The sequence below is a fragment of the Castor canadensis genome, chromosome 18 (genome assembly GCF_047511655.1).
Source record: "Castor canadensis chromosome 18, mCasCan1.hap1v2, whole genome shotgun sequence".
NCBI lineage: Eukaryota > Metazoa > Chordata > Mammalia > Rodentia > Castoridae > Castor > Castor canadensis.
In genome coordinates this window covers 12,408,668-12,422,342 of record NC_133403.1, presented here as the reverse complement: position 1 = coordinate 12,422,342, position 13,675 = coordinate 12,408,668, and the positions used below count along the sequence as shown (strand labels likewise).

Below are 13,675 nucleotides of genomic sequence, written 5' to 3'. Positions count from 1 at the left end.
TTTGTGTATTCTCCAGCGAATGTGCCAGCTAGGTTCTACCAAGGAGCCTGTAACCCAAGGTAGTCAGGTCATCTGCCTTCTCTGCCCTGATGCCAGGCCCATAGTCCAGGCACCAACTGCTGGTTTGAGAGTGGGTCATACAAACTGACATACATGTTGCTAATAGTTTGGCTGCCTTGCTAGCTCTTGTGGATTATTCCAGACATAATGGTGAGTCTTTCCTACACTGATGTGAGCACTTGAAAAGCAGGTGTCTTGTAGTGACCTGTTTGAAGACAATAGCCAAACCATGGCAGTTGAAGTTCCTGCTCTTCAGAGATGCACCTTCTTCCCGCCACACTGTTAACTTGTCACTCTGGAGAGGTCTTGGCATGCTCTTGAGACCTGTACAGAGAGGTATTGAAGGTGTTTGATTCTAAGCTTCATTGCTCCAGGCCCCAGGCATTTCTCTCAGTTTTGACTCCAGGCCTCTGTAGATACTTTCACAACAGGCTAGATGGAGAAACTCTATGGGCTCTTGGCTCCCAGTGGACTGTCTCTGAGTGATGGGCTCCACTGTTTATGTCTATTTCAAGCTTCATGTTTGCCTGTCAATTTGTAGGGATACTGGTCTGTGTTGTATCATGTGCCCTAAAAGAATCCTTGAAGTGTGGATCTCCAGTACCTCAGAATATGATCTTATTTTGGAAATACAGTTGTTGTAGATAGAATTAATTGACATGAGGTCATACTGTAGTTGGAAGATTGTAACTGGTATTCTTACAGGAAGAATGAAGAGAGACAAAAAGCGGAGGCCATGGGAAGACTAGACTGGTGCTGCCATAAGCCAGGGGAGCCTGGGCCACCAGAAGATGGGTCTTCCCCTAGAGCCTCCAGAGAGAGCATGGTCTTGTTGACTACCATGAATTTTGATTCCTGACTTTTAAAATTATGAGGGAATAACCTTCTGTTGTATAAAACCACCAGTTCGTTGTATAGTCATGTGTTGCTTTGGCAGTTTAGTTGTATGAACCGCATAATAGTATACCTACACAAGCTAAGATGACTGTGTTGTAACCTAGCAGAATAGTCTTACAGGACCACCATTGTGTGGTCCATCATTGACAGACGTACAGCACTTCCAAAGGTGGTCTGTGGTCTAGTATGGATTGGATAGCATTTTTCATTCACTCAGTACAAGGTCAGCCAAAGACCAACAAGGGAAGGTGCTGTCAGGCACTTTCTTCTGACTTGCCTTTTGTCTCTCACACCTTTAAGGCTGCTGCCTCCTAGGTCTAGCTTCCTTACACCTTGCTGTGCAGAATTTCCTTTTTCCTCTTAAGTGGTTATCTTGGTTCACTGATAATCCATTTTGCCCTTTCTGTTCTTTATTTTAAGTGATCAGTTGCTTAATCAGCACAGTGACATTGTTGGAAACTGGAGTGGGGACAGACCCTTCCTGATTTCCCCAGTTGTGTCTCTGTGGGCCTTCAGTCCATCGAGGTTGGCCTTTTTAAAGTGCCTGAACTTACTTTCCTTCTCCTACAGTCTCAATTATGATAGTACAGATTTTCTCTGAACGGTGGTTTATCATTGGCTTTCCTATGAATGTCCATGGTTGATTAGAATCAGATTGAAAAGTGGTCTCCTAGACTGGCCAGCATGGGTCCAGACTCTGTTGTGCCATGCGCAGGGGAGTGGGGCATGGTAAGTAGCTAGACAGTGAGGCATAGAGTATCTTCCACACCTGTGGCTTTCTTGCAGGCCTGAGGGGTTGTATGACATGCCCAGGTGAGGTAATATGAAAAGATCTGGGGGAAGCAAATGACGGGGGCCCAGATTCTTGATCCTAGTCAGGACTCATGAGCATCCACTTTGTGTTGTAGTATTTTAACCATATCAGTATCGAAGACTCGAGGGTCTACGAGCTGACCAGCAAGGCCGGGCTGTTGTCTCCATATCAGATCCTCCACGAGTGCCTTAAAAGGTAGGGCATCTCCTTCCTCAGTCCAATCATAGGAGCTCCTCTTGGGTGTCTCATGACTTTGCTAGATGTTTGTCCCAAGGTAGAATCATTGCCAGTTGACATTGACATTGACAGGAGCCCCTCGGCTCTGGTTATCAAGGGATTGAAATGGGTATATGGAGAATTCATCAGCTCAGAAACAGTAGGGAGAGGGTTGGCCGTTTCCTCAAAGAACCAATGGACTTTCCCAAAGCAGCCCTCCCCAGAAATCTTCCATGTACACTTCCTCAGTTGATGCCACCTTGTCTTTGTTTTCTCTTAAAGAAACCATGGAATGGGTGACACATCCATCAAGTTTGAAGTGGTTCCTGGAAAAAACCAGAAGAGTGAATATGTCATGGCATGCGGCAAGCACACAGTGCGCGGGTGGTGTAAGGACCCATCTCCTCCCCTGCTTCCCTTGCAGGCTCGTGTGCTTTCAAGAGTGTAGCTGGGCTGTGTGGACACCTGTGGCTTAGTCCCCTATCATTGCTCTGGCATCAGTCCTGAGCCCCAGCTCAGGACCCAAATATGTGTTGGCTGCCACATATTTGCCTAAGGCTGGATGGTGATCATCCTGCCTGTGTGTCTTTCTCCTGTTCTGCTCCTGCCACCACTGCTTCCATCTAGCCCTTGTTTCTGCAGTGTGAGAAGGGGCTGGCCTGCTGGAGCAGCAAGCAAAGGGTCCGAGTGACGTGCCAACTGCCTACCTTCTCATCTGCAGTCCGGCCTCTAGGCACCGCCTGGGCTTTGACTACTTTTGTTTCTGAAAAAGCCACATTTTAAAACCTAATTTAAAGTTAAGTGTGATGGCATGTGCCTGTAGTCCCAGCTCCGAGAGAGGGTAGCTTGAGGATGCAAGTCCAAGACCAGCCTGGGTAACATAATGAGACTGTTTAAAAAAAAAAAAAAATCTAAATTTTAGCCAAACAAACCAGTTTTGTGTAAATCAGAAGGCAGTGCTTAGAGGTCCCTGGGAAGCCACAGAATAGCACTCAGCTCCAGCTGTGGCCTGCTGCCTGTGGGCCGCTCCTTCATCACCAGACCCTAGCCCACTCAGGCAAGCTGGCTGAGCGTGCTCAGCTGAGCTGCTGGCAGTGTGGCTGGAAAACTCTTCTGCCTGTGAGTCCTGCTGCTAGAATCCCTGCCACGGGGTACCTGCCCTCAAGGAGCCTCATGCTTCAGGAGGCAGGGTTACTGCTGATCTGTATGTCAGGAAATGTGGAGTGGTTGGTGGAGGGAGAGAGTCCTTTTAGCTGGTGGTGTTGGGCCAGGTTCTTAGCTGGAGCCTTTGAAGTCCACTCTACAGGGTGGTAGCTGGGTCCTGTTCTCAGGACTGTGAGTCTTGGGTGCCCAGTACAGTGGTGAGGCACTGTCTACCCTCCTGTTTGAAGCTCCCTGACTGGCCTTTGGGGTGCCAAGGGAGAGCACGTAGCAGTTGTTCCTCTGTCCGGATGTTTGTAACTCTCTCTCTCTGCCTTTGCTCTTCCTCTTCACAGGTAAGAATAAGAGAGTTGGGAAACAGTTAGCCTCTCAGAAAATCCTTCAGCTGCTGCACCCACATGTCAAGAACTGGGGATCTTTACTGCGCATGTATGGCCGTGAGAGCAGCAAAATGGTCAAACAGGTAACCAGATCCCTCATCAGGTCCTTGAGCAGCTTCTGTGCTTGTCTGCCTCCCACCCTGGAGCTCCCCCGCCTGGGGTCCTGCTGTCAGGGTTGGGTTTGACAGCACTACTCTTGCTCGTGGCTGCTTCTGCTGTGCCACATCTATGACTGGACAAGCAGAGGGCGGGATCATCCAGGCCCTATCTTCCTCTTGAACCTGCTGTGAGCGGCCAGTGAAGTTTGAGCATTTGGGGGCACAGCCTGGGCTCAGCTCTTGTGCCTTGTGGGGAGGTGGCTGTAGTGTAAGGCAGAGCTGCAAAACCAGGCAGGGGTGCAAAGCCAGGCAGGAGATGTTGGCAGCCAGCACGTCCTGGTGCTGAGGTGTATGAAGGCTTGGGATCCAGGCCCTTGGCCCTCCCAAGGGCAGTGTGCCCTTGTGCTTAGTTGAGGACTCCCAGTAGCTGAAGACTGTGTGTGTATCACCTGTTTTGTTTCTGCGGTTTTTGCCCAGATCTCGAAATTTAAATCAATGCCCAAACCTAAGGGGTGGAGGGAAGTACTAGGAGGTGAGTGTTGACATTTTTCATTTTTCTCCCTAATATTTGCAGAAACAACCTGGGTGGTTTGCGTCCCAGTCAGTGGAAGGGTGGGGGCTGCAGGTGGGGATGGCCCTGAGGACTGGGCTGTGGACCCTTGAGCCACCCCATCTTGGGCTGAGCAAGTGGCCAGGAGTAATCTAGTACCCCTTCTGGTCCATTCTTCAGATGGCTGGGGTCCTGTCCTTACTCTGGGGAGGAACTAAACAATATCACTTTCCTTCTCCCCCAACCCTACCGGGGATGGAATCCAGAGCCTCATGCATGCTAGGCAGGCATTCTATCACTGAGCCACAGCCCAGCCCAGCCCAGGATAGACACTTTTGGTAATAGTTGAAATGGAGGTAAAGCTTGCCTCTGCCTTTCTGTGCTTAGTCCTGGGCTGAGACTGAGGGAGAAAGTGAACATTGCTTCAAGTATGGGTGGAAACATTGCTCAGATGGAAGGTGAGTCATCTTAGCCTGGCACAGCCACTGTGCAGGAGGAGCTGTGGCATCTCAAGTTAAAGAGGGCACCCCTTCTCAAAATACGAAGGGACCTAGGACAGCTGATCCTTCTCTGCAAGCTGTGGGGTATCTGATAGACTGTATCTGCTTGGCAGTGTTTTATTATTGCTGCAGCCATGTTCTGGTCACTGAGGACTTGGAGTGGCAAATGCCTGGCTGCCCTCCTTTGCCAGTGCAGGTGGAGGTGTGGCTCTGCCTATGGAGGAGAAGGGACAGGTGGAGCAGCATGGCCAGGGAGCCATGAGCTGCCCTGACACCCTGCAGTTCTGTCAGTGAGTCAGATGCCAGCTTGGGTAGGGCATCTGCATGCAGTTCTGTACCCAGCAGTTCTAAGAGCAGGCTTTGTGCCCCCAGGAAACCTCAGACAAGAGTGTGATTGAGCTGCAGCAGTATGCCAAGAAGAATAGGCCCAACCTTCACATCCTAAGCAAGCTGCAGGAGGAGATGAAGAGGCTGGCTGCAGAACGGGTGAGTGCCTCCTATTACACATGCCAGTCCTCTGGAGCTACTTTTCCCCTCCCCAGCTGCTAGGTTAGCACCCTCCCAGTGGCAGCTGTGGTGGGACACTAGCCCCCAGGAACCCATCCCTGATCCCTAACACTCTGAAGTTGTCCAGATCCTCCTTCCAGATGAGATTGGCTTTTCTTTGAGCTTCAACGTGGGTGATACTTCTATAAAATAACCCAATTTTTAGTCAAGTTGGCAAGCCAGCCTGCCGATGGTGAAGGGTCTACTTCTGTGGGATGATGGTCCCAACTTGGAGTCAGGTATTTAAGGGCAAAGATGGTGCACCAGCCATGTACTCCAGAAAACTAAAAGAGGTCACAGAACAGTTAAGCCTGGGTCGGCCTGGTCTTGGTAAAGCCTCCTAAAGCTGCCATGGATGCCTTGTCCCAAGGGGGCCCTCTCAGACAATGGTGTCTCCTGTTCCCAGGAATTGTCCTTGTGACCACTCGCAACTCCTAACCCTCCCTGGTTAGGAGTTTTTTGCAGCTATGGCATCAGCCCAGGCCTGTGCACAAACCCTAAGGAGGAGGTGTCTGCTGTCAGGGCCCTCCTCAGTCTGGGAGACATGGTGCTCCTGCCTTCAGTTGGGGGTGAGCCTTGTCTGCTGCAGTTAGCAGGATTGGCCAGCCTGCCTCTGGATGAGAGATGGGCTCTGGGGCCCTGGGGCAAGTAAAGGCTGGGATGAGAGTTTTGCCAGTGTGAATCCCAGTTTATTGCCATGACCTTTTCCAAATTCACGGCATTCTAGGGACACCCTAGCCAGGCATCACAAGCACTGGGGTTCATGAAGCCTCCTGGTATTGGTTTGCTGGGCTCGCCTTCCACCCTGTCCCCTCCTGAGCCTCTTGCTAACAAATTCACCTTTCTAGCATCCCTGACCTTTGTTGTTTTTCCAGGAGGAGACTCGGAAAAAACCCAAAATGTCAATTGTGGCATCTGCCCAGCCTGGTGGTGAGCCCCTGTGCACTGTGGATGTGTGAGGTAGGCAGCATGGGTTGGGGCACAGGGGCCGCCAACAGTGCTGTCTGGGAGATCACCAGCTACAACCATTCACTCTGCAGCGTTGGGCCTCCAACCTAAGTTCCTTCCCTGCGGCAGTGTGTCTGGACCCAGGCTCTGGTACACAGGGATAGCTGTGGCTACACAGCACACGCATCAAGCAGCAGTTCTCCCTGGAAGCTACTCCAGGCCAGGTCTGACTGGATGTATTTAAGGATCAACTTCGAATGACTGCACAAGTGGAAGCTTATAGACAGCTGTAGACCCTGCTCATATGTATCTGCTGCAGACTGTTTTTAATGAAGGTTTTCATGAATTTTAGTATATAATATGCACTGACAAGAAATGATATATCAATGACAGATAAGATGGCCATGTCCTGCGATGTGGCTGGCCTGTGATGCCAGGTGGCTTCTGTGCCCAGGGCTCCTCCCTTGGAGACACTGCAGGGACCTGGTCAGAAGGTGCACATGGCACCCTTGTCCCTTACCACCTGCCTCCTTGTTTTCCCTGAAAAAGTTTAGGAGTATTTCAGACCGTTTGGTTTAAAATAAACAGTTTTAGTACCAAAACTACTTTTCAGAGATTGCAGGCAAAACATCAAGGTGTCTATCCTCCAGCCGTGAGCCACTTTGCCAGTGAGGACGACGTTGGCCAGTCTTCCCACATGTCAAGCTGGCCTGCTGCTGGGCTGCAGTCTACTTTTTCTGATCAAGTCTTAATGCCCTAACAGCCGCCTCCCTGGACACTGAGGCCCCTGCCTTTGCTGACCTCTGGCAACAATTTTTTACAGATTTTTGCACAATTGAAAGTCCATCTGTCCACTCATCAATTTTTAAAGCTTTTATGATATTTTAGAATTTGGAAAGAAACTTTTATGGTGAGATTGCAAGGTAGATTTGGAATCATGCATTTTAGAAGTGAACTTTAAGGGCCTTCAGTGCAGTCCATTGTTGATCAAGAGCTGGCAGTTGCCCTGCCTGCTGGCAATAGCAGCATCCCTGGATTTCAAGGGTAGCTGTCCTTTATAGCTACACTGGGTGGCCCTTGGCTGTGTGTGAGTAAAGGTGTGTTGAGGGCCCTGGTGGTGATGTTAGCCCATCCCTGGCACCTGATCAGGGGCCTGTGTGCTCATGGGGCACTATCAGATGCAGAAGCCAGCACTGGGCTATATCCTCTTGTTCCCTGGCGTTGTATCTCCCACTGTACCCTGCAGATAAGTTGATGGCATATGTTGCCAGGAAGACAGAATGCTGATTATGGGCCACCCACTTTTGTGACTGAGGTTGGCTTGTGTTGACCTTGAAAAAAGAAAACCCCCAAATCAAGTTGCTGTAATTATACTTGCTTCTGTCTTGCCTTCTGTCTGCAGCTGTGAATAGTCATCTGACTGTGACTGTTGCCCCTACACAGCCAGACTCGCCATTGAGAACCAAAGCTTTGTGCACATGTGTTACCCTAGAGGCTGGTGAGCCTCTCTGGTCCCAGGCACTGCCACGGTAGGTGCTGCCATGCACTTGTGGTCTATGATATCCTCCCTGTCTGCCCCATGTGACTAGAGCCCTGTGTACACAGCCATGCTGTGGGGCTGGGTAGCCTGTGCTAATGCCGCTTCTGTGTGCTGGGCTATAGCTCTAGGGTGAGCCTGGATGGTCTGAACGCATAAAGCAAATTGTCCAAAACAAATGGCTTGTTTTTTTTTTTTCCCCCCTGACCATGGCAGGGAGGGGCTGGGTGGTAGTAGTAGCCTGGAGGCTTATGGATCCTCAACTGGCCAGAACTCTCCTGGAGTGTCCTGTGGTACATTGCAGTCACTATATAGAGGGGCTTAGGCTGGGTCAGGTTGGCCATGGAATGGAGGTTTAGAAAGAACCTTCCTTCATTGTCTTCTGTCTGCCCTGACATACCTGGTTAGTGCTAGGTCCTGAGACCTGTATCTGTTTCCATAAAATCTGCCATTCCACTAAGAAGCAAGTCTTGTCAGGTGTGGTGGTACATGCCTCTAGTCTCAGTACGATGGAAGCCGACCAAGGGGATTTGCAAGTTCCAGGCTGTCATCTCACAAGCAAAAAACCCAAGGTCTCTGCACTGGCTTTCTGCACCCTTCAGAGAGGCTTGGAGAACTGCTTTGGCAAGCCCTAGAATGTCCTAGCAGTCTGTGTCCCCATCCCCATGTTGGCATTCTTGGCTGTGCTCAGGCTTGGCTGGAAGGGTGTCATGTAGGACTAGACTAAGTGAACGGCAGAAGTTCCCAGGAACTCAAGCTAAGACAGAGGTACTGCCTTATCTCTGTGCTCACAGGAGAGGGCAGGGAGGAGCCCCTGTATGCCAAGGCTCTGGCTCTAATCACAGAGACATCCTTGATTAAGCAGTTGTTTATTTCAGCCCTTACACCCTGTGTTCCAGAAGGGACTTGGGGTAGGGGATGGACAGGACCCGGGAGTCTACCTGCCTTCAAGCCACAGACCATAGCAGTGGGCCAACTCATCTTACAGGCAGCTAGGCCGTGTGCCTGTGACTGCACACCTGAGCAGCTGGGGGTCAGTGGAGCTGTGAGACTCCCAGCTTCTGCCCCCATAATGGGCCCTGCTCTGGAAGAGCTGGCTTTTATAGCTCCCAAATCCTAGGACAGGAGGGAGACCTCAGTGTCCAGCAGAATGTCATCCGGGGGCCCCAGAGGAGGCTTGGCTGGAGAGTCTTGGTGCTCTAGGGCTCCTGTGCCATTGGGGTGTCCCATCCTCTCAAACAGGATGAGCATCTCACAGTGTGGGGTCTGTGGAAACAGGTCCACAGCCACAGCCTTGACTGGTCGGAAGGGAGTGCCTTTCACCCGATTAGATGGGGCCCTGCAGAGACTATAGTGGGAGAAGAGTACCAAAGTCAGCTATAGGACCAGAGAGGCTCTTGTGGGAGGGGGATGGGTACTGGTCCTTGGTCATGTTTCCTCTCCTCCCACCCCCACCCTGCCCCAACACTCACTCCACAAAATTGCTCATGGCTGCTCGAGGGTTGCATGAGACATATAGGAGCCTCTTAAGGTTCTCAGCTCTACGAACGGCCAGAATCACCTTGGAATCTGAGAAGACAGTTAGGGGCTAGGTTCCTAAGGTCCAAGACTAAATGGCCCAGTGAGCCACCAGACATTGCTGTCCTCTTTTCCTGTGCCACCTCCCCAAATGGAAGTCACTCACGCAAGCCAGCTCGGGGTGGGTCCAGGATGGCCACGAGTTGTTGGGAGGCCAGTCTGTTCACCAGGGCCGGCACAAGGTCTTCAGCCCTCCCACAGTGGAATTCAACATTGCTTAGCTCTGGAGATAGTGCCATAGCTGTCAGTATGACCCTGGAACCCTCCCCAATGGGATCAGGCCTGGGAGGGGCCGGTGGGGCCTCAGGAATCCAGTAGCCAAAGAGCTTGCTCTCCCCCATCAGGCAGCTGTGGGACTGGGGCACACCGGAAGCTGACGGCCCTTTGACATCCTTGGAGCCACGAGGGCGGATGCTAGGAGCAGTGGTTGAAGTACGCAGCAGAGATGACTGCTGTCCCCTTGGCTAGCTTACCTGCCCCATAGCCTGTAGGCTCTTACCATTGGTCTTGGCATTCACTCGGGCATCCTCCACGGCCTCCTGGCACAGCTCAATCCCAACTACTCTCTTCACCTTCTGAAAGGGAAAAAGGCATGGAGGATGGCATGCCATCCTTGGAGCTTTTCAGGGAGGGGAGTAACCTGAGGTACAGTGGATAGCAGAGTTAGGACTGTCTGGGACAGGATGGTAGTCAGCTCCTGATCTTTCAAGCTGGAGGTCAGCAGAGGTCATAGGGCGGGGAGGGAGAGGGTATCATCCAGGGCAGAAAGTCTCACCTGGGCCAGGGCCAGGCCAATGGTGCCAGTGCCACAGCACACATCCAGCACCGTATTTCCCCCGTCCAGCTGGGCCCAGTCCTGAATGACTGTGTACAGCACCTCGGCCGCGGGTGTGTTTACCTAAAGGGTAGCCACTATGTATTCAGGTGCAGGTCTCCCTCCTGGGGCAGCCCCTGAGCACAGAGGCAAGCCAGTACCCCATACTCCCTGAACTGGCTCCACCCTGCTGAGACCTGGGGTCAACTCCCTACATAGTATCTGTGCTCAGCCTCTTTCCTCCTCCTCATTTCTCCATCCACAAAATGCTGGTGACCTCACCCAGACTACTGGCTTTAAAAAGCAAATCTGTACTAACTGAACTGTCCTATCCTATCCCCATTCATAAGAAGCTTCTCTCCTGAGCCTCCACAGCCCCCATGGTTCCACCTCCCCATGCCAACAGAGGGTGCTTCCACCTCCCATGGGAACTCAGGCTGGGGCCCCTGGAGTGCCTTCACTCCCATCTCCCAGTTTCACCTCTGGCCTTCTAGTAGATCTTACTAGGCCCATCTCCAAGAGGGCCCCACACCTTCTAAAAGGGTATCTCAGCCTTCCATAACAGCAGAGTGAGGCTTAGTAAGTCCTCTGGCTCAAAGGCCAAGGTCTCCCTCCTGCTCATTCCAGAGCACGGTCCTGTAGTGACAATGAGTATCTATTCTTCAACCTTACGAGAAGGGGTCATTGTCATGCATACCTACTGGTTTGCATAGGTGTCAAATCAGTGACACCTTTCCTGTCTCAAATCTTACTCTGTGGTTCCCGCACATGGATGGTCTCCCCAGATCTCTGCAAGACTAGCTCCTGTTGTCTTCTTAGCCCACTCTGTCCCCATCCACCCTGGTGCTGTGTCCACCAGGGACACAGGGCTACCTGGAAGAAGGCATGAGGGGAGATGCGGAAGGTCAGCCCAAGCAGGTCCTCCTGGATGCACCGGTCTCCAGCCACATGCTCCAGGGGTAGGCCCTCCTGGCTGGGAGTCTTTCTGTATGCAGAACAGCAAGTCTCAATGTGACCAGCCCCTGTGGGGTCCCCTCCTGTCCCCACCTGGGCTCCTTACCGCTGTCCCTCTTCCACAAAGTAGAGGCAGGTCACCCCGCTAGCCTTGCCTGGTCCCTCCATGAAGTGCTTCACCAGAGAGGATTTCAGATCCGCCAGCTCTTCAGGACTCAGTTTCTGGAGTAAGTGGTACAAAAGGCCCATCAGGCTGTGCCAAGGCCACCCTTTGCCAGGCACCTTCCCCAGCAGGGCCACCACTTGAGACCTGGGGGTGGAAGTAGGCGATGGCCATGGCTTGGCCACGGCGGCTGGTGCGCACAGTCAGCTGCTTCCAGTGGCCCTCGTATGTCTCAGGGTCATATGCCGAGTATGGGGTGGACCTGTGGGAGCAACGAGTGGTCCTGAGTGCCCAATGTCTGCCATTCTCTTCCCTCCCTTCTCCTCACAAACGGCAGGCATCTCAAAGCTGCCTGGGCAGACCCATGGCCTCTGCTCCCAGATGGCCTCAGGATTTCCCAGGAGCCCAGTCCCAAGCTCTCACCTGATGAACTCCTGGAAGGCTTTCACCACCTGCTTGGTGGCCTCGGGGATATGCACAGTGTCAAAGGGGGCTGCCACAGTACATGTCCCACCTTTGTACTTGCCAAGCCGGCAGCCAACAGTGTTGTCCTTTCCATCCACTCCGACTCCGACCAGAAACTCACACTTATTACGATACTCAGTCTGCAGGGAGAGAAGGAGGCAGAAAGAAGCAGCCAGACCTTACCCTGGCTGCCCAGCATTTATGCCTGAAGGAAACACCACAGTGAGGAGAGACCCCAATTCCCCTAAAGAAACTGGCAGGTAAAAACAAGGGAAAACTAGCAAGTCATATGATCATATCAAAGACATCAGGAATAAATGCCAATCACGAAAAGATAAACAGGGAACAGCAAAAAAACAAGGTGATAGGGTGGGGATGTAGCCCAATAGGAGAGCATTTGCCCAGCATGTGCAAAACCCTGGGCACCTCAAAAAAAAAAAAAAAAGGAACAAAACACAGGATGGGGATTTGTGACCATCCCAGTTCAGTTTGACCTGCTGGGGTGATGGCCTGACCCCCTCCAGTGGGCAGCAGGCTTTGTTGTGTTTGTGCCTCTGTTCCAGCAGCCAGGGCAGCAAGGCGCGGTTGGTGCTTCCGATTTCCCTGCAGGAAAAGGTGCATCCATGGTTGAACTGGATCCAGTGTCCCCCACCCTACACCCTTGATATCTCACTGTGTCCCCTGAGGCCTTTCTGGCCAGCTCCCTGATTGCTGGCTCAGATCCCGTGGTGGGTTGCCACCCACACAGTGCCTAGGGCAGGTGGAGCAGAACCACACTCACTTGGCCAGCCTCTGTAGCACCTGCTCACACTCCAGCCGCTTGCGCTCCAGCTGCTCAGCATAGGGCACTGTCCAAAGCGGGGTCACCACGTCTGCAACTCGTGCTGCAGGGAGCTCACCCTCACCCTCCTGCTGCCTCTTCTTGGCCATGGGGTCAGCCTTGGGCCGGGCAAGGCGCACACTGAGTGAGCGGCCTTTCCAGAGAGCGCCATGCAGCACTCGCAGAGCCTTATCCCGCTCAGCAGCACTGCGGAATGTCACAAAGGCACAAGGTGGTTGCCCGAAGAGTTTGGTTTTGTGAGGTTGCAGGCCAAAGCGGCCCAGAAAGCGGCGGATGTCGCTGAAGCTGACATGGCGAGGTACGTTCTGCAGCTCCAGCTTGAAGATCTCTGATGTGAACAGGTCGCTCCTGATGTAGTTGTAGAGCCCAGGCTGGGGCCCCAGCCCTGCAGCGGTTCCAGGCCCCTGTTCTTCATCCTGGGGTGCTGGGCTTGCAGGGTTGTCCATGGCACTGCTGCTCTCCTGTCCGCAGTCCTCCATGGGCTCTGGGCCCTGGGTAAGGGACACATGGGGACAGGCTGAGGGCTGAACCCTCCTCCCACACCCAGCCTCACTCCAGTCCTCTCCTCCTAACCCCACTCTCATCACTTCCCCCTACCCTATTCCATCTTTTTCCACAGGATTCCTACTCCATCCACCTCCTCCCACCCCATCTCAGCCCCGCGATTCCCTTTACTTTACTTCGTTGTCCAGCTTCTCACTCATTGTCTGGGCTGTCTGCCGCCTGGATTGGGGGCTCCACAAGGGCCTCTTCGGCACGAGCGTATCACACTCAAGGTGCTCTGAGAGCAGGTCCGACTCCGCGAGGCCAAGTGTTTCCGCTCACCCTCCTGGCTCCTCCCTCGGCAGGAGCGGGACTCGAACTCCTGGTCCTCAGGGCCAGGTCTAGAGCTAGGGGCTGCACCGCCCGCCCACCAGGGGCCCACGCCAGCCGCTCGCCTCGTTGGTCTCTAGTCCGCCAGCGCGTGCTCGGCGGCCGCACTTCTCTATGGTCATGGCTTCCGATGACGTCTTAGCCCCGCGCCAGGTCCCCACCATCTGCTTTCACCAGCGCTTGGGGCGCGCGGGGCCTGGGGACGGAAGTGCGCGCGGGGGCCGCCGGGAGAGCGCGCTCCCCGGGTTGACGGGCGGTCCGGGCATGCGCTGCGAGCGTT

At 53.1% G+C, this 13,675-nt stretch overlaps 2 protein-coding genes across 5 annotated transcripts in view; one reads left to right on the top strand and one right to left on the bottom strand.

The window, feature by feature from the left end:
• The window catches only part of Dgcr8 (DGCR8 microprocessor complex subunit), a 30,303-nt gene extending 21,736 nt beyond the window's left edge, over window positions 1-8,567 (top strand). The window contains exons 10-15 of one of the 2 annotated variants that reach the window (XM_020160657.2): window positions 1,866-1,966; window positions 2,270-2,376; window positions 3,484-3,611; window positions 5,049-5,162; window positions 6,098-6,182; window positions 6,263-8,567. In XM_020160657.2, the coding sequence (XP_020016246.1) occupies window positions 1,866-1,966; window positions 2,270-2,376; window positions 3,484-3,611; window positions 5,049-5,162; window positions 6,098-6,181 (534 nt within the window). In that variant the 3' untranslated portion in view covers window position 6,182; window positions 6,263-8,567. Of the gene's footprint in view, window positions 1-1,865; window positions 1,967-2,269; window positions 2,377-3,483; window positions 3,612-5,048; window positions 5,163-6,097 lie in introns of both variants that reach the window. The other variant, XM_074060859.1, reaches the window with a different exon arrangement.
• Window positions 8,561-13,586, bottom strand: Trmt2a (tRNA methyltransferase 2 homolog A). Of its 3 annotated transcripts, none has more exons than XM_020160659.2 (12): window positions 13,198-13,586; window positions 12,463-13,013; window positions 12,176-12,284; window positions 11,640-11,821; window positions 11,364-11,478; window positions 11,160-11,275; window positions 10,973-11,084; window positions 10,061-10,183; window positions 9,785-9,860; window positions 9,392-9,508; window positions 9,180-9,276; window positions 8,561-9,055 (listed from the first exon to the last, which is right to left on the bottom strand). In XM_020160659.2, exons 2-12 carry the CDS (start codon window positions 12,999-13,001, stop codon window positions 8,824-8,826), a joined length of 1,818 nt encoding a protein of 605 aa, XP_020016248.1. In that variant the 5' UTR covers window positions 13,002-13,013; window positions 13,198-13,586; the 3' UTR covers window positions 8,561-8,823. The 3 variants fall into 3 exon arrangements, with proteins under 3 accessions (XP_020016248.1, XP_073916961.1, XP_020016247.1); XM_074060860.1 differs by having other exon boundaries at window positions 13,223-13,586; XM_020160658.2 differs by having other exon boundaries at window positions 13,203-13,585.
• Window positions 13,587-13,675: the final 89 nt, after the last annotated feature.

What these genes read in the sequence shown, in the direction of transcription:
- Trmt2a (XM_020160658.2), bottom strand. Translation starts at nt 13,226, where the DNA reads ATGAGTGAGAAGCTGGACAACGAA. An exon ending in CCCACCCCGAGCTGGCTTGC is followed by an intron (nt 9,277 to 9,391) that starts GTGAGTGACTTC and finishes CTGTCTTCTCAG; the next exon opens with ATTCCAAGGTGATTCTGGCC. An exon ending in GCCATGAGCAATTTTGTGGA is followed by an intron (nt 9,056 to 9,179) that starts GTGAGTGTTGGG and finishes CTCCCACTATAG; the next exon opens with TCTCTGCAGGGCCCCATCTA.